Raw genomic sequence first — 17770 nt, forward strand, 5'->3', positions numbered from 1 at the left:
TCAATTTTTTTTCAATATCATATATAGATAAATGACTGCGGAGATTTCAATTTGTCTGACGTTGAAATAAATCGCGGCGCGAAGAAGCACAGAAATATATCTGTCTCTCTAATACAATCTTCCTGCGTTCCAGTTTCGATACAGGACGATTCATTTGCGGCGTTTTCTTCTCCAATGTTCTTCTCCGGCACGAAGAAATTACCACGTTCGTGCGTGTGAGAGATCGTCGAAAAGTAAAAAAACAAAAAAAACAAAAAAAAACAAAAAAAGAAATATAGCGTGCGATACAACGTGAGAAAGCTTCCTGTTGTTCGACTTATCAATCATAATTTGACAACAAAAGTTGTAGCAGCGGTTGTTTGACGCCTGAAGTAACGTGTACGTATCCCCCCGCCGTCGCGCCGTATCTCTATCACCTGTAGAAAGGTGAACCGCGCTTGATATATCTGCAACTCGGGAGTATATCAAAAGCAAAACGCGCGCGCTCTCGCGCGCAAAGAAACGTACGTATGTACGTAACGTACATAGAGCCGCTTTGCGCCGGGAATTCGTGTGCTAATGTCAGCTGTCAGTGAGTTAAAGCGGATAATCGTTAGCGCTTTATGTTTATAAACGTCGGTATGGCATAATAAGAGAAACGTATATATGTATGTGTACGTGTGTACATGCGCTGGAAGTCGAAAGAGCGAAGGAACGGCGATCTCTTGCGAGATCGCAATTTTCTGCGATCGTGATATCGCGCGCGCGGTTTATCGACGATAATTGTCCGTTAATTTATGTTGATATCGGCGCACGGATAGAGGTCAAATCGCGCACCACATCTCTTTTCCGCCTCGTCTATAAATATATTAGTTTTATATATATATATATATAACTTTATCGCAAAACATAAAAAAGTTTCTTCTCTTTCCTCGTATAAACGCGTTATTTTGTTTTTACGATACATATAAATTTTGATATCGCATTTATCTTCGCAAAGGTCAAAGAAACCGTGATTTCTTTGCGCTAAGAGATCATCATTGTGTGCCGACGGGCGCACCAGACGCGCGTGTTTCTCTTTTTTTTTACGTCTCTCGACGGAACCGAGAATTGATAGGTGCACACGGTATACTTTTATCTACCTTGCCCGAATACGGCAATTATATACGTTTGCAGTTCTTCTCGAAAAAAAACATTGTGTGTGATTAATCTTTCATTAATGGATCGCACAAACGCGGTGCGATGAATTTAAATCGAAACTACTGATTTACTGTCATTTACGCGCACTCAGCCATCTAATTGAGTCGGAGTAACCAATCTCGTGTTTTTTTTTTTTTTTCTTACGTCTAACGACGAGCAATGCAAGCCAAGCGAGAAATAACGATTCTATATTTAACAACCGGATTTACATGTACGTTTTGTTCTATTTTTGTCATTTTACACTCGCCAAAGAGATCGGAGATACCGTCGATATCTAAATTAATATTGTAATGAAATAATTAATTAAATAAAGAATTAATTAAAGATCTTTGATCTTTATTAAGAACGCAAATATTAATAGTTTATGGTTTATTGTTAATAGTTTATCGTTTATTTTCTGCGCGCTGTGTGTATCCGGCAAAAATCTTTACAATTTGCAACGCGTTGATATTGTACGAACAAAAAAAAAAAAAAAAAANAAAGATACATTTCGCGGCGCGGAAATTTTGCGAGAGACTTTACGCGATAGCGACGCGTACTTGGAATCTTATCTGCTACAAAGAGAATGTAAATCGACGCAGTATCGAATTAGCAAGGAGTGTCTAAGATAGAAATGACATATCGTTGGATATTATTAGCTCGGTTTCCTTGTTTCTAAAATTGCGTCGCTCGCGCGGCGTGATAACAGTCACACACGTGTAATCACACACACCTTCGATTAATTTACGTGTGTAAGTACGCGCGTCTACCTACGAGCGTCAAATTATGATACGCAATCTTTTCCTTCATACACGACACATTTTTTTTTTTTTTATAACATAATTACACGTTCTGTCGCTTGAAATGAAACAGCACATGCTCTCGTCGCTTATCTGATTTTAATAAATGCCGGAAGATTGTCCTTGATGAAATTTTATGAGATACAATTTTACGCTAAACTATTACGCACTATCGCACACACGTTATTGACTTCGCTGCGGTGACGCAGAGAGTGCTCATATTTCTTTATTTAAAAATATCACAGCACAGGCCTTAAAGAAAGTATATGTATAATTGAGATGGTCAACAAGTCCGGTAATGCGTAAATTATGTTAATTTTCGACGAAAAAGTGTTCCGTTGGGAACACGCCGATTTGTCAGTGTCAGATCGGCGATTAGACGCGAGAGAGAATTACGTTACTTCCGTTACATCCCGTGAGAGATCATCCGACAAGATCGAGCGGAGGGAAAACTGATCTCGTTTCGTCACATTGACGATATTGCGAACACGAGACTTACCGGATGATAATGATGATGGACGACGAAGGAGAGATGTTGTTGCCGCTATTTTTGCGAAGTTATTCTATGGAGAGTTATGTAACGGAATCACCGTGGAACGGACAATTTCGAAGACACTTACTTTACATGTTAAACTTAGTGGCGCTGTTGTTTGTCTAACAGGAAAGGTGGAAGTTTAGAAAGTAACGAGAAAGAAGAATTATAAATGTGATTTCGTCATCGCGCATTTTTCTACACGAACACATCCCGAAACTTTCTAAGGTACATCACGTAATTGTTCATTTGAAATTTAACTTGACGTATAACGATCGCATATCGTATACAGAAAGAACTAATTGCTAAAATTGTTCGCGCGCAAAAAAAAAACACAAAAACAAAAAGTTACATTAACGGAACTTAACAACCATATCTGATCAGAACATCCCTGAAGGAAACCTGAGACCAAGCTGACGAAGCGAGAGAGAGAGAAAAAGTAGATTCCGAAAAAGACAAGTTTTTTTGAGAGAAAAAATTTTGATTGAAAGAATTGTGTTATTTATGTTTTTCTCTAACGTTAAACGTTTTGTCACGTTACGTCTCTCTCTTTCCCTTTCCGTGACAAGCGAATTTTATCATTCGACACAGCCGACAACGTGACAACCGTAAAACAGGTACCCAGATAAACAGGTAAATCGAGAAATGTGACTCCCTTTATAGATGTCATTAGGTTAGCCGGGAGAAGAAAAACATTAACAAATTTTCAAACGCGCGTTGAATTGAAACAAGACTCTCGGACCCGCGCCGATTCTCGCTTGGTATTACAAAAATACGGAAGAAAACACTAAATTCGGAGTGAAAGCGATACTCGTCCAACGTTTTATATATATAAATACACACACACACACACACATACGTACCGTCCGCCGCGCGCCTTATCAGGGTCGCGATAATTACGCGAACGGTACGTCGCTTCCATCAGCTTCGGGATCAACGGAGGAGGAGCTGAGGGAAGGGAAGCAATCTACACACAAGCGAAGAATTTGAAATTGAGTTGCAATCATCTTTTCGCCGGAGATGAGAATCTACTGCAACTTCAATAATTGGGTTAATGTTTCGGTGAGGATAGAACCGGCGCGCTGAAACTTCAGCGCGCTTTCTGTACTGTACAAAAAAAAAAAAAAAAAAAAAAAAGAGATGCGCATCACCTCAGCACTTCGCGCGTTTCCAATTGCAGGGCTCGCTCGCGCTAGTGCGCGGTGTAATTACGTGCGCGAAGATTTCTTAAGAAAATGCGTTTTGCAATAAATTCGCGACATGCTGAGATCTACGATCGTTGTTGAGAAGTACGACCCAAATTCTAGGGAACTCGCGGAAGAAACCCGCGGGGATCCGTTGCCGCCGTTGGCTCGCGCGTGCATGAATAAAACTCTCATCGATCATCGTGTCACGGTGGAAACAACGACGGCAAACACGCGACATCGTACCCGCGCGTGTGGAACAAATGACGGTGTGCGTTCCGCTCGTACGTCAGAGCGACCGGGTCACGCGCGGTTCACTGCCACCGCTAAATCCATTAGCGCGCGCGCGAAGAGAGAGAACGTTTTCTTCTAGAGGTTGGTTATCGGACACAACAAATATTGTTCCGCGCTCTCGGTTACCGTTTTACTCACATGTCGACCCCGCTGGGGCTGACACTGTTCGCGCTACGTATCTCGCGTTTACCGCGTGATGCACTCGCCGGTCAGCGGTTCCCAAAGGGATCACCTCTCTGTTGACATTTAAATTTCACGCCAAGCTCCGCGAGATTATTTTCTTGTGTAATATTGTCCACCTCCCACACACTTCTTTTGCAATTTTTTTTTCGCACGAAAGGAACTGGTTCCAATTAACATAATTACTTCGAGAAAAGTGATAGGAGAGAATATAAATTGCGAATATTAATTTCATGATCGGTCCATGCGATTGAAATATCATTGCTTCTGTGAAAATCGTCATTTAAAACATTGTCTCTCTACATAAACAATCGAAAGTGTTTAACGACTTTGCGATGATGGTTTTGTTTTCAAAAATAAAAGGCAATATAATGTGTGTTGTCGATAAACAAAAACGCGTAAAAAAAAAATTTGTCTTTTTATTATCTCATTTGACGGACATTTTAGCGTTATCGGAAACGAACGTGTAATACGCGAGGCGCACGTGGCGCGGTTCTTTTGCCTGTCCTTGTAATTCCAACGTGCGGCTCATTATTCCTCATTATTACTCTCACTTCACGCAGTTTGGGAACTGCTGCCTCAAGTGCGGCAGCACGAATCTTGGCTGTTTAGCGCTTCTCTCTTTGTACACGAAGCTGCGTGTTGTAACTCCAAAAAAAAAAAAAAAAAAAAAAAAAATCCACTCGGGCGAGATATCGAGTGTCGAACCGAGCTTTTCTCCTCTGCGCGGTTCACGGCTGCGATTTCTTCGAATTGTATCTCTCGTCGTCGATTCAGTCGGGTGATATCTTCTGCGCAACGAAGAAAAAAAAACCGGTGAGAAAAGCAAATTAATTCCCGTTACACACTCGGGAAAGTTCTCTCGCCGAGTAAATATTGTGTCTCGCTCTTATCACATCCTTCAAAAATCGAGAGATAGATGCCATTTAAATATGAAAAGAGAGACGAACTCTTATATGAATATACTTATATATACATTGATGTTCAAAAATACGAAAGAAGAACGAAAAAAATATGTCATAAGTAATAATTAACAAAAGACAATGAAATGTGGCAAGTAAATGAAATATCTCCTCCGGTCAATTTTGTTTTTTCGTCTAAATCGCGTCGTGAAAAATTGTCATCTACTCGCAACTCGCTCGAAGGGATGTGATGCGAGGAGCAAGCGAGGAGGGATACGGATGGAACGGTGCCTTGTTTGCACTTGATAAATGAACGGCGTTTTCTTCCGCGATGTATCGGCAATGTTTGCTCGTCGTTTAATGTCGACGACAACCTGACTCAAATATTTAGCACGTACAAAACGAGCACAACAAGAACCGTCTACCTACCGCGAGCTCTCATCTATCTCTCTCTCTCTCTTTTTATCTGTCTTCATAAAACTCGCGGCGCAGCGCATGTTCTTTGCTAATGTAAAAGAAATTGCAGCGGAGACGTCAAATAGATCGGCACGCGTTCTAAATTACCGGAGGATCAATAGCCGCGTTGACGTTGTGTCAACATCTCATTACGCGCACGTTATCCGCGTGTGCGTTAGCTCTCGTCTTATTTGATTCGATTTTTTTCTCGACTTTGTTTTTATTACTTTGCGCGAACGCACGTCTCCAGATATTTTGATTTTTCAACGCATTATTGTAACAAAAAAGAAAAACAAAATAACAAAGAGAATTGCATCCTTTCGACACACGAAATTGCGATTCGAAGTGCGCGCGCGCGAGAATGTGCCCGATCTCTTCTCGCTTCCTCTCTCGCTAAAAAACCGGCGAGCGAGAGCGGATCGGCGATTAGTTTTCATCGTCGTGGCACTAATTCTCGAGATCCGATAGATCGCCGATGGATCGTGAACTTTAATTGCTCCCCCCGGGACAATTACAGGATTCCAACCGGGCGGGAGAGAAAAGGAGATGGAACAGAGCCTGTACCAGGAAGGAAAGTCGCATTGTGAGCGCGGCTCCGAGTTTTGTATCGGACGGGATTCTCTCTCTATCTCTCGAACTCGATTCCAATCACTATCGTCGTATCGCGCAAATTGTCCGTAATCTCCGCGGCGAAGAGCACGTGCTTTTCTGGAAATAACACGTCGAGCGTCGTGCCGAGCGTGTCCAGTTGTGTGTGTGTGTGTGCGCGCGCGCGCGTCTCGCAATGGTTTTGTTAGCGCGCACCGCCTTTTGGAGAAACAAGTCGCCGTGTAGTCGATAGTTACAGCCCGATGTTACGAGAGGCGAGCATTGAACACAATCGGGGGGATTTAATCAGATACCATATGTGTGCGAGCGAGCGAATCGGTAGGAGAAGAAGGCGCACAATTAGACGAAGGCGCCGATCGTCTCACGAGTGTAAACTGAGAAAACGCGCGAAACACCGACGCGTTTTTTTTTTGTTTGTTTTTTTTTTTTTAAATTAATCGAGACTGCAAGTTCGAGAATTCGTGTTAATCGGTATATATTACCGAAGTTTCGCGAGATAAAGTCAACGTACGACGACCGTAAATTGTAAATTCGTAATCGAGGATTTCGTCGAGTTTCGCGCGATTTTCGATTCCGTCGCCATTTTTTATCGCGTTTTTAAGAGGGAAGAGTCGTTCAAGGCGAGCGACATGCTGCCGCAATTAACGGCCCGATATTTTATCTGAAAAACAAGGCGAAACAACCAATATTATTGCATCATGGTCGACGCGTGGCAGCTGTGAGAATACATTAAATCTCGGAAAGTGGTGCACCGGTACTGGCGCTAGCGCGCCAATTGCTCTCTCGAAGAGAGATATGTAACGACCGGCTGGTAATAATAAAAACCGCATTGTATGAATTCCGCGGTGACGCGACGACAGATCGTTTCGTCTCGAAACCCTCTTGGAATTTCGGACGTTTGTCGGCGATTTTTCGCCCGCGTCGATTTGGTTTGCGAGACTTATCGGGATTTGCTTCGCGAGTTTGTTGTAAAAATCGCACAATAAATCTCGCAAACAAAATATGATCGATCGTCGGAACGTGTTCGGGAAAACGTACGTGCGCGACTTTTCTCTCGCGACTCAAAATCTCGTCGGTTGGAAAAAGTGCGATGTGGATACGGCGAAGAATGCTGAATAATGTGCGCGCGCGCGCGCGCGTAACGTCGTCTATATTTACGCTATTGCGCAATCCAGGAACGTGCGGAGAGATAATTGACTGAGCGAGTAATTAATCGGGGCGGCGAATCGCGGGCGCGCGCGCGCGCTCTTTAAAACGGCGCAAATCCATCTCGGAAGAATTAGCGCGTCGGAAAAAAAAGCCAAGTCGAACCCAACTTCATTCGATATATCCTTCGCGTATAACGTTACGTCGTATCTCGAGGCAGGCGCTAGGCCATATTCCGTTTCTGCCATTCCGTTCTTGCAAAACTGGGTATTTCGTTACGTGACAGCTGCCCTCCCCCCGCGCATTTTGCGTAACACGCGACAATAGAGAGAGAGAAAGAGACAAATCGTCATCCGAGATGACAAAAAGATCGAGAAATTGTTTCGGATGATTTTTTTTTTTTTTTGTTTTGCACGAGAAAACACCGACGTGATGAAGCAAATACTCGAAGAAGTCGGGACGTCGCGCGCTCGTGGGTACCACGTAAAGTCGCATATCGCAGCGTTGCGAGCCGTCGAAGCAAATCACGAGGAAATAAATAATCGGTATGCACGTGTCGCACGAAACAATTTATGCAAATTGTTCGAGCGAGTTTGAGAAAATTACCCCGGCGCCGTTTCTTTTTCTCCCGCAGTTACAAAATCCCTCACAACAAATTCACTACGTTTCGGCAAACTTCCGAGATGTCACGAAACGCGGAGTCGCGTGTCACTTTTGACGTGAATTAATCATGAACCAGTTGAGTTGGCAAATTTCGTCAAGCTCACCGGACCGTTTATTCGGACAAGTAATAAAAAGTTTCAATTGCTCGGGCAATTGACAAAAGATTTTGTGCGACGCAGTTATATAAATTATACACGATCGTAATTGTACACACAGATATATAATTACACAATAAACCTCAAAAAGAGAAAGAAATTTCAGTCGATATTGCGATCGAATCTCTCAACGATTCTTTTTTTTTGTTTTTTACATAAATTTTGTTTTTTATATAAATTATATCAGATATAAACTTCAATCTGCAATTTTGATTTAATAAAATTTGTGTGTTCAAATTTCAGACGCTGCAGACGTATCACAAATAAAACAAAAACTTTTGGTGCAATTTCCATTTTTGGAATGACGCTTTTCGCGACTCCGATTTGAATAAACAGATTCATTTTAGAAGCGTCTCCGACGAGTTCGGATTACACCGCTACATATGGTAAGAGCATAGGAAATATTCAGAGAACCGGTGACACAAATTACAAAGCCATCGAAATAAACACCGAGTGTTCCAGACGCGCGTGTATGTGCGTGTGTGTGTAAGACATTCAAAAAAAAATGTTACAGAAGTTCGCACAGCTGGACGTCCTACCCAAAAAGAACAGATTTTCAAAGAGCAACGGTGCCACGTGCTGATAAACATCTACATTCATCCGAGAATGTAACATACAGGGAGAATTTAGGCGATCACTCCGAAAAAAAAAACTACCGTTCGGGGTTTAACATCTTCCAGCATCTTCGCAGAACGGGGGTCTGATGTCTTCAAGGTGATAAATATTACAAAAACTCTTAAATATATATATAATTAGAAATTTCATCTTTGTAAACTATTTTTGTATAAAATTTGTTACGTAGAAACGCGACAAGGAAGAAATGCGAAGCATATTCGAGAATTATATCGGTTATGGAGTTTTCCGAAGATAGCTTCGACGCACTTTCCGGCAAAAAGGAATGCGGAAGGATCGCACCGGCGATGTGTGTGCGTGGAAACGTTTCGGGAGTTACTTGTCCGCGTTGCGGACAAGACAGGAAACGTGCGAATAGAAACACCAAGTACGTCGACTCGAAAGTAAAGTTTCGTAAGAAAATTGATGATAAAAAATCGTGTATTTCGACTGTGACAAACGAACAGCAGTGTTGAAAAGCAAACAACAATTATCCTAGTCTTTTCGTAAACAATTATATAACAAATAGATATAAATCGATCGAAATCAATAACATCAAAATTTTTGTTGATATCATGTTGATCACTCACGTCGTCACGTCGAGACCCAATTAATTAAGAAGTTCCTAATTATGATACAACTTTGTATTTACAAAAGAAAAAAGTGAATCTCTCAATCTACAGGTTTCAAGAATTTTGGTTTCTTTTCTATCGGTTCGCCTTCCGTCTTCGTTTTTCTGTGCTGCGTCTTTCTGTGTCTCTGCTTGTCAAATTTAAGTCGCATTTTCTCCCACTGAACGGCCATTTGCTCGTCTGATACGTCAGTTTCTTGCTTCACCTCCAGCTTAGCTTGTTTCGCTCTTTCTCGTGCCGCCATCAGCTTCTCTATGTTCGGATTCATTCCTTGAAAGCTTAATCTACCGTCCGCGAGTTCCTCACAAAAGACGTAACTCGGTTCCACGAAGAACTTGTCGCTGTGTCCCAAAAGAAAACAGAAACAAAACACACTGAATGTCAATAACAACACCATCGCTGACAAATATTGTGAAATGTAGAGACTAATCTCGATCCAGTGGCGAAGAACCAATTTGGAAGTTTGTTGATTTGTTGTTGTGTTATTATCTAAACCCTAAATATTTATGTTTAAAAGAAAGCGATACCTACAATGAGTTCTTCATGCACGACTTGAACTGACTGCCGAAGTACTCCTCTCCCTCTTCTTGAAACTGTTGTTTCTCCACTTTGTCCTTTGTCTTCTTCATGAACTAAAACAAATATAAAAAAGCAAACAAATATTATTACACAATTGCATCCTGCACAAGATAAATCCTGTTCTACGCATATTGTGTTCGACTCTTACTTTCATTTGCAATATGCCCTTCGACAGAGTCACCTTCCTCGAGTCCATGATTGTTTTTGTAACGTTGATTGTTGTTCCTGGCGAGTATCTGTTACGAAATCGTTCGAAATCAATTCCTGTCGATTTCTGTTCTGTCGGCTTCTTTTGTGAGAAAGAGAGAGAGAGAAAACAGTCGCAATCACATTCCTAAATCGATTCCAAAGAGTTTTATAACGTAAGCTGCCAAAAGAACTATCTCGCTTTTTACCTCAGCTTTTACGTGTCTTCGATCAAGTTAACTCTCTTCTCGCACACCACACGTGTATATTATACCAATCCACGCAAATTGCGTTTGAAAAAATCCATGTACACACGCGCGCGCGACGTAAACAAGTGAGTTTACCTAACCTAACCCTAACCTCTGTGACTTTCTCGTCCGATCGCAGCGTCGCTCTACGGCTTCGAATCGAAAACAAGAAAGGAAACCAAACGACGAAGTCGTTCTCGACGGTCGATACGTTCTTTTTCGTCTTTTACCGATCGAGCGAGAGCGCGCTCGTAATTCCTCGCCTTGGCTCTTTTGCTTCCTGCATTCGCCGCGTAATGGTGGCTTCCGTTGTTGCTGCTGCTGCTGCTGCTGCTGCTGCGAGGACGTGCAACTGGCGGTTTCTCGACCGGACACTGGACTGGACTGCTGCACGGCTTTCCCCGCTCCTCCCGAATTTCGTCGACGTGAGAGAGAATCGCGTAAGATGCAGGAAAATCGCAACGAGCAATCGACCACGTTGGCTTTGTCAAATCCAAGAACGACTTAGCCATGCGGTGAAGAAGACAAACGCATCCTCTCTCGCGGAAGGTTGCAAGTCGGGAAAGCTTAATTGCGCGTATCAAGGTATATAGCCTCCGCAAAGTATTTTGCGCGCGCGCGTGCGATCAATAACAATAGGATTGCGCGACAAAATCGAACAATTCTGTTGATATTGAACGAAGAAATCTGTTCTCGCTGACAGATAATAATAATTCCGCGCCTGGTCTGCTCTACGGATGCGATTTTTGTACAACACGCGAGAAAGTTTCAATCTCGATCCCAACGGGGTCTTATCTCGAACCTCACTTTTCGCGTCGTGAGAAACGGAATAAAAAGAAAAAAAAATTACAACAGCTCAAAGATCACTCTCTGTTTGAATATTATACGAGTTGATATTTATTTTTTTTTGTTTCGTTTGTATTCCGTATTTGAGAAGTTGCTCGTACAAATTATTATTTCGTTCGTTTTGCAAGGTGGTGTGCGAATCGTATAATTCTGCGTTTTTGTAATTTTTTTTTGTTTTTCCAGATGTAAATTATAAACCTTTTCACATCTGAGCATTTGCGTTTTCGAAACTTCGCAAAATAACGCAAAGAAAGATATTTTTTTTGCCATATGGTAGATGTAAAGTTTTCATAACCTTTAAACATGGTTGGATTGAAAGTTTTTCCCTGTAATAATGAATACAAATAAAAAGAAAAAAAAATACCTATCATACTTTTAATTCTTTCTTTAATCTGCAACAGAACTTTAACTTGGTGTAAGAAAATTTATATATAAATATATATGTACATTGTACAAAATATACGCACATATATGACAAAACTTTTATTTACATTTGGTTAAAGTAAATCTCTATCTCTCTCTTAAGAATTAGATAAACAAAAATCTTTTGTTAATATTATTCATGTTTTATTGTTTATATATATTTATGTTGTTTATGTCTGTGCACACGCTATCAGTATCTTATAATTTTACAAATAGGACACAACTGAATTAGCAAAGATGTCGAAACGACCTGCAGAAGACAGCAGTTCACAACCACCTATTAAAAAGGTGCAGTTTGAGCCAATTCTGATAGGACCCATATCCACTCTTGAAGAAATGGATATGAAGGTTCTACAGTTTCAAAACAAGAAACTGGCACAGGTATGTGTAAATTTATACATGTATAAACAATAATATGTTATGTTGCGATATAACAAACTGTACATGAAGATGGATTTTATATTTCTTGGAGATTATTTTCGTGTTTATACATATATATATTGTTTCTCACACTTATTTATCTATTTCAGAGATTAGAACAAAGGCATCGAATGGAAGCTGAATTAAGACAGCGTATTGAACAATTAGAAAAACGTCAGATGCAGGACGATGCAGTACTTAATGTTGTTAATCGATATTGGAATCAACTCAACGAAGATATACGTGTGTTATTACAGAGATTTGATGCTGAAACTGCTGATGAATCCGAAAATAAAAGTAAGTGGGAAGACAAAGCGATCGGTTTTGACAAGAAAATTTATTTTTATAAATTGTGTGATGTCTTATTAGATGAGAGCGAAGCTACAACATCATTTCTTATGCAATTGTCATCGTGGGACAAGGAAGAATTAGATGATAAATTAGCAAACCGTGTCCAAGTATCTAAGCGTGCTGTGTCGAAAGTCGTGCAGGCATTTGATCGTTTGTCTCAGAGAAATGAAAAGATCACTCTTGCACTTAAGGGAGAGTTCGATGGTGGTGAGTATAAATGTGTGTGTGTGTGGTGCGTAACAAGAGCAAACTCCTCTTTAAGTAGTTTGTTTTTATATGTAGAATTTAGATAATAATATTTTCTTGAATGTACATGAACAAACTGGGCGATTGCTGTGAAACATCGTTAATTAATTTAAAAACAATTTAAGTCTATAATACAATTTAAAAAATTATCAATGCAGAAGAAGCGCCGAACATCGATGAGGTTGTGCGTCGTGCTAATGCGGAAATACAAATGGAAAATAGAAATTTGCAGGCTATAAATATACAATTGCACGAAAAATATCACACCATCTCATTGAAGGTAAATAACATTTGTTTATTTCTTTTATTTATATGTTTGGTTTCTTTCAGCACTTTTGTATTGGTATACTTTTGATCGTTGGATTGTTGGTTGATGACAAATAATTTTCTTTATAGATGTCAGAAATGCAAGATACCATAACAGGGAAGGATACACTCGCAGCGGAATTGCGAAATCAAGTGGACGATTTGCAATACGAGTTGAACAAAGTGCGAGCGAGAAACGACAAATTAGAACATCATCTTGGAGAAGCGATAGAGAAGCTGAAAGCGTTTCAACAAATTCACGGGACTGACGAGAAAGGCAGTAATAAACCGAACACTTTGGTTGCTTCAAGTGTCTCACAGACTAAAGTAAACTTTATTACTTTTATAATAAAGTGTGTTTTATATAAAGAGATATATATATATATATATATATATTTTTATTTCCAATGTTTTATCTTATTTACAGCTCGACGACTTGCAAAGAGAGCTTGAAGAGACACGTGAATTAGCTAATAACAGATTGCAGGAATTGGACAAATTACATCAGCAGCATCGTGACACTTTGAAAGAAGTAGAAAAATTAAAGATGGATGTAAGTAAAATAAACGTCTTAGTTTCTATACGATTTAGTTTGCTTTTTGATCAAACTAGATAGAAAACACATGCCGACGATTGCGACGATGCCAGGTGTCTTTTTTGTGTGTTGCAGATAAGACAACTTCCCGAATCGGTAATTGTAGAAACAACAGAGTATAAATGTTTGCAGTCACAATTTTCCGTGCTTTATAACGAGTCTATGCAGTTGAAAACGCAGTTGGACGACGCTCGTCAGCAAATGCAAACGAGCAAGAACGCACATTTACGCCAAATTGAGATGATGGAGGTAAGAGTTTTACATCGAGAATTGTGCTCACGAGTTGGTTAAGTTGGTTTTAAATTTTCTTATCGAAACGTATTCTCGTTGCAGAGCGAGGAGTTAATGGCTCAGAAGAAATTACGCGGTGAAGTTATGCAGCTCGAGGATGTCCTGGCGCAATTGCGCAAAGAATACGAGATGCTTCGCATCGAATTCGAGCAGAATCTTGCCGCAAACGAGCAAACGGGTCCGATCAATCGAGAGATGCGACACTTGATCACGTCTCTTCAGAATCACAATCAGCAATTGAAAGGAGAGGTTCACCGTTACAAACGAAAGTATAAGGAAGCTTCCACTGAAATACCTCGGGTATGTTTACGAATAAATTCCAACTATTACCCAAACTAGCTAACGCACACATTAATGCTTTGTGTTCTTAGTAAAAAATAAATAACATAGGATTTGCTTATTGAATTATCTCAGTTAAAGAAGGATATAGAAGAACTGACGGCAAAACTCGGCCAGCAAACGGCGCAAGAAAACAAAGAAGGAAATAACTCGGACGGCAGTGGGAAAGAAGAAGATGCGTCCAATTCTTTGCCAGGATCTACGCAGGTATGTTACACCGAATCGAGAATTTACATAATGAAGAACTTTTTTTTTATAATACAATTATCTTTTGAGATATTTACGCAAAAATTACGAGAAGTACTTCATCCTGGTGGTCGTCTGTTTTCGACAAATAGATAAAAGAGGAAAGCGGTGTTTCGATAAAGAGAGAATCCGGTGCTGACGAGGAGGTAGAAACGATCGAAGTGGGAGAAGGTGAGATCAATAAAGGAACGCCAGATTCTCTGACACTGACTTCGCCGACTCTGAAAAAGGAAAAGGACATCAAACGCGAGAAAGACATCAAGAAGGAATCCGTGAAAACCGAACATCGTGATCCTGCTCATCGCACCAAAGACGCAAAGATGGCGGAATCGGAACTTGTAAGGGATCTCAAGGCACAACTCAAGTATGTCTGTTGAGATATCTAGTAGTATCGAATAAAATCTATATATGAAGTTTTTTTTTTAGTTTTTTAGAAAATGAAAAACAAAAACGAAAGTTAATATTTTTAATTGCAGAAAGGCTGTGAATGAAATGAAGGAGATGAAGCTCTTGTTAGACATGTACAAAGGTGTCGGAAAGGAGCAACGGGACAAGGTGCAGTTGATGGCTGCGGAGCGGAAAACCAGAGCGGAGTTGGAGGATTTGCGACAACAGCTTAAGAAAATTCAAGTACGCCGTAGTGTATAAAACAATTGTGCTTATCGTAGAATAACAGCTTGACGTAATATAACGTTGCTAATTGCGTGTTACTTGCAGGAGAGTAAACGCGAAGAGCGTAAAAAATTAGCGGATGAAGACGCGCAAATAAAGATAAAAAAATTGGAAGAACAGGCGTACACGTTGCAGCGTCAAGTTGCTTGCCAGAAGCAGGTATTATACGTAAGTGCTTTAATTACAGCACACGTGGGACGTAGAATTAAACAAAATTTATGTTACGTTAAAGGAGGAAGAGGCGCTTCTGAATGAGATGGAAGTGACCGGTCAGGCGTTCGAAGACATGCAGGAACAAAACTCCAGACTGATACAGCAGTTGCGCGAAAAGGATGACGCGAATTTCAAGCTCATGACAGAGAGGATCAAGAGCAATCAATTGCACAAACTCGCGCGAGAAGAGAAGGATGTGTTGAAGGAGCAAGTGTCTACGCTGACTACGCAAGTAGAGGCGGCTAATGTCGTTGTGCGAAAATTGGAGGAGAAGGAACGTCTCTTACAAAACTCCCTCGCGACGGTGGAAAAAGAACTGGCTCTGCGACAGCAGGCGATGGAGATGCATAAACGAAAAGCGATAGAAAGCGCACAATCGGCCGCCGATCTCAAACTCCATCTTGGTAAGAATTTTTATATGTGCAACTTCTCTCTCTCTCTCTCTCTCTCTCTCTCTCTCTCTCTCTCTCTCTCTCTTTTTCCTCTTGTCAAAAAAATATATAAAGTAATATAAATCTTATGTTATATAGAGAAATATCATTCTCAAATGAAGGAGGCGCAACAAGTTGTGGCGGAGAAGACAAGTTCCTTGGAAGCTGAGGCGTATAAAACTAAAAGATTACAGGTATTATTTTACAGATATCGCTCTCTTTTGCACTTTTTTTTTTGTCGCGTTCTGAACTACTGACAAATTTCTTTTGCACCGTAGGAAGAGATAGCGCAACTCAGACGTAAGGTCGAACGTATGAAGAAGATCGAGCTTGCTGAGACTCTGGACGAAGTGATGGCGGAGGAATTGCGAGAATACAAAGAGACTTTGACCTGTCCATCTTGCAAAGTAAAGCGCAAGGATGCTGTTCTCACAAAGTGCTTCCACGTGTTTTGTTGGGACTGTTTGCGCACACGTTATGAGACGCGACAGCGAAAATGTCCAAAATGCAATTGCGCCTTCGGCGCGAACGACTATCACCGGCTGTACCTGTCCACTTGAAGAAAAAGGTGCTGATTAGCTGGAAAACACGCCGCGACGTAAGATTGTGTTTTGTAATGTGTTACGTATGCATTTCTCTTTTCTTTTTTTTTTCTTTTTTTTTTTTATATCTTTTATTTATTACTCTGACTTTTTCGGGGGAGGAAGGGAAAACGCGCGATCGCCTGAATATGTCATATGTATATTTCCATATGAATCACAAGTTTTTGCTATAAGTTCTTATTTGGAGATATTAATATATATATATATATAAAAAAAAAAAAGAACGCGAGTTTTCGGACTTAAGCGAATTTGTAGCACTCTCGAAGAAACAAGAAACGTTGCTTACTGCTTAATTTCACTGCTTGCATTCTTTTTTCTGTATTATATAGAGAATCTATAGTCTGGACATTCAACTGAAACATAAATAGAAATAAGTAAGAATGTGTGGGCATATGTTTACGTGCAAAAGAAAAAAACGAGAGATTCCAGTTTTATCAGTTAGCCAGTCACAAGTGTATGTGGATAAGTTAATTTTATTTATAAAATAAGAGACATGCCGCATTATGGTTTGATTCTTGTTTTTAAAGTACATCCGGACGAGGTCGTTGCTAAAGCTACATGCAGAACGATGAATAGTTTAGATAATAAACAATTCTGAATATTGTACTCGAGATCTCTTATTTCGATATCGTAAAACTAAAATAGAATTTATCGAAATTGAATTGATGGAGTCGATGTAATGTTGATAATCGAAAAAGTGGGGCAACTATTTAATCTAGATAAATATTAATCGCGCGCTCACAGAGTTTAAGTATTAGATGTATATATATATATATATATATATATTAAACTGATTGAATTCAGTTGACGTGCATGTCAATCAGATTCAATTGCCTTGAGCCCTGTCTACGTAAAGCGCAAAACGAAAGAAATATGCAAGACGAAATATCTCTACACACACACACACACAAGTAGTAACGTTGGCTCGGTACTGATCATTTGTGTTTTACGTGCGCTTTTGCAAGAAATCAGTCGTGCGACTGTTTTTAATCTTTCACGTCGAAAAAACAAACGTGAGATAAAAAAATTTGGAAAAAAAAACAATAATTTCACACACAGTTTTGAAAATATGATTTAATTTTAATAAAATTGAATTGTATTAAAATTCGGAAATTTTGATTTTATTTATTTCTAAATTAAAAGAGTTTAACAATTGGTAATAATAATTTGTATGATAAACATATTTATTTGGTTTCTTAGATGATAAGAGTATTGTTTTTGTATGTTAGGATAAAATTACTCTCGACGTTACGCAATAACAAACAAATTTGATTGCCAATTACAAGAACATTGTTTGATGATCTTCATCAAATGAAAAATTATGTGAGGTGAAATAAAAACAAAACAAAACAAAAAAAATAGGAATACAGTATATTTAGTGTACGTGCTAAATTTGTATATTTTATTTAAGAAGTATAAGATCTTTTTAGAAATAAAAAAATTATGTAATAAA

General features: G+C 39.8%; 2 protein-coding genes and 1 long non-coding RNA gene across 6 annotated transcripts; 2 read left to right on the top strand and 1 right to left on the bottom strand.

Moving 5' to 3' along the window:
- The first annotated feature begins 7420 nt into the window (after positions 1-7420).
- LOC109859186 lies at positions 7421-9037 on the top strand. Of its 2 annotated transcripts, XR_002250683.1 has the most exons (5): positions 7421-7806; positions 7896-8124; positions 8323-8465; positions 8594-8793; positions 8882-9037. It is a non-coding gene; the product is annotated as an uncharacterized LOC109859186 (long non-coding RNA). The 2 variants fall into 2 exon arrangements; XR_002250684.1 differs by lacking the exon at positions 7896-8124 and having other exon boundaries at positions 7429-7806.
- Positions 9038-9114: 77 nt separating this feature from the next.
- Positions 9115-10451, bottom strand: LOC109859185 (M-phase phosphoprotein 6). 2 transcript variants are annotated; one of them, XM_020437193.1, is made up of 4 exons: positions 10298-10451; positions 10051-10138; positions 9855-9955; positions 9115-9664 (listed from the first exon to the last, which is right to left on the bottom strand). In XM_020437193.1, the coding sequence occupies exons 2-4, from the start codon at positions 10096-10098 to the stop codon at positions 9364-9366; spliced, it is 450 nt and encodes a 149-aa protein (XP_020292782.1). In that variant the 5' UTR covers positions 10099-10138; positions 10298-10451; the 3' UTR covers positions 9115-9363. The 2 variants fall into 2 exon arrangements, with proteins under 2 accessions (XP_020292782.1, XP_020292781.1); XM_020437192.1 differs by having other exon boundaries at positions 10051-10191; positions 10298-10450.
- Positions 10452-10623: 172 nt separating this feature from the next.
- Positions 10624-17393, top strand: LOC109859184 (E3 ubiquitin-protein ligase Bre1). 2 transcript variants are annotated; one of them, XM_020437189.1, is made up of 16 exons: positions 10624-10921; positions 11822-11986; positions 12136-12322; positions 12395-12583; positions 12781-12902; positions 13019-13255; positions 13356-13481; positions 13599-13772; positions 13857-14114; positions 14229-14360; positions 14492-14763; positions 14876-15029; positions 15117-15239; positions 15304-15688; positions 15815-15909; positions 15994-17393. In XM_020437189.1, the coding sequence occupies exons 2-16, from the start codon at positions 11843-11845 to the stop codon at positions 16273-16275; spliced, it is 2880 nt and encodes a 959-aa protein (XP_020292778.1). In that variant the 5' UTR covers positions 10624-10921; positions 11822-11842; the 3' UTR covers positions 16276-17393. The 2 variants fall into 2 exon arrangements, with proteins under 2 accessions (XP_020292778.1, XP_020292780.1); XM_020437191.1 differs by having other exon boundaries at positions 15117-15230.
- The last annotated feature ends 377 nt before the right edge of the window (positions 17394-17770 follow it).

This window comes from Pseudomyrmex gracilis, unplaced genomic scaffold (assembly GCF_002006095.1).
Source record: "Pseudomyrmex gracilis isolate BER0280 unplaced genomic scaffold, ASM200609v1 scaffold_246, whole genome shotgun sequence".
Taxonomy (NCBI): domain Eukaryota; kingdom Metazoa; phylum Arthropoda; class Insecta; order Hymenoptera; family Formicidae; genus Pseudomyrmex; species Pseudomyrmex gracilis.

What these genes read in the sequence shown, in the direction of transcription:
- LOC109859185 (XM_020437193.1), bottom strand. Translation starts at nt 10,098, where the DNA reads ATGGACTCGAGGAAGGTGACTCTGTCGAAGGGCATATTGCAAATGAAA. An exon ending in AGGGCATATTGCAAATGAAA is followed by an intron (nt 9,956 to 10,050) that starts GTAAGAGTCGAA and finishes TATTTGTTTTAG; the next exon opens with TTCATGAAGAAGACAAAGGA. An exon ending in TCGTGCATGAAGAACTCATT is followed by an intron (nt 9,665 to 9,854) that starts GTAGGTATCGCT and finishes TTTGGGACACAG; the next exon opens with CGACAAGTTCTTCGTGGAAC.
- LOC109859184 (XM_020437189.1), top strand. Translation starts at nt 11,843, where the DNA reads ATGTCGAAACGACCTGCAGAAGACAGCAGTTCACAACCACCTATTAAA. An exon ending in GATCTCAAGGCACAACTCAA is followed by an intron (nt 14,764 to 14,875) that starts GTATGTCTGTTG and finishes TTTTAATTGCAG; the next exon opens with AAAGGCTGTGAATGAAATGA. An exon ending in CGATCTCAAACTCCATCTTG is followed by an intron (nt 15,689 to 15,814) that starts GTAAGAATTTTT and finishes TATGTTATATAG; the next exon opens with AGAAATATCATTCTCAAATG.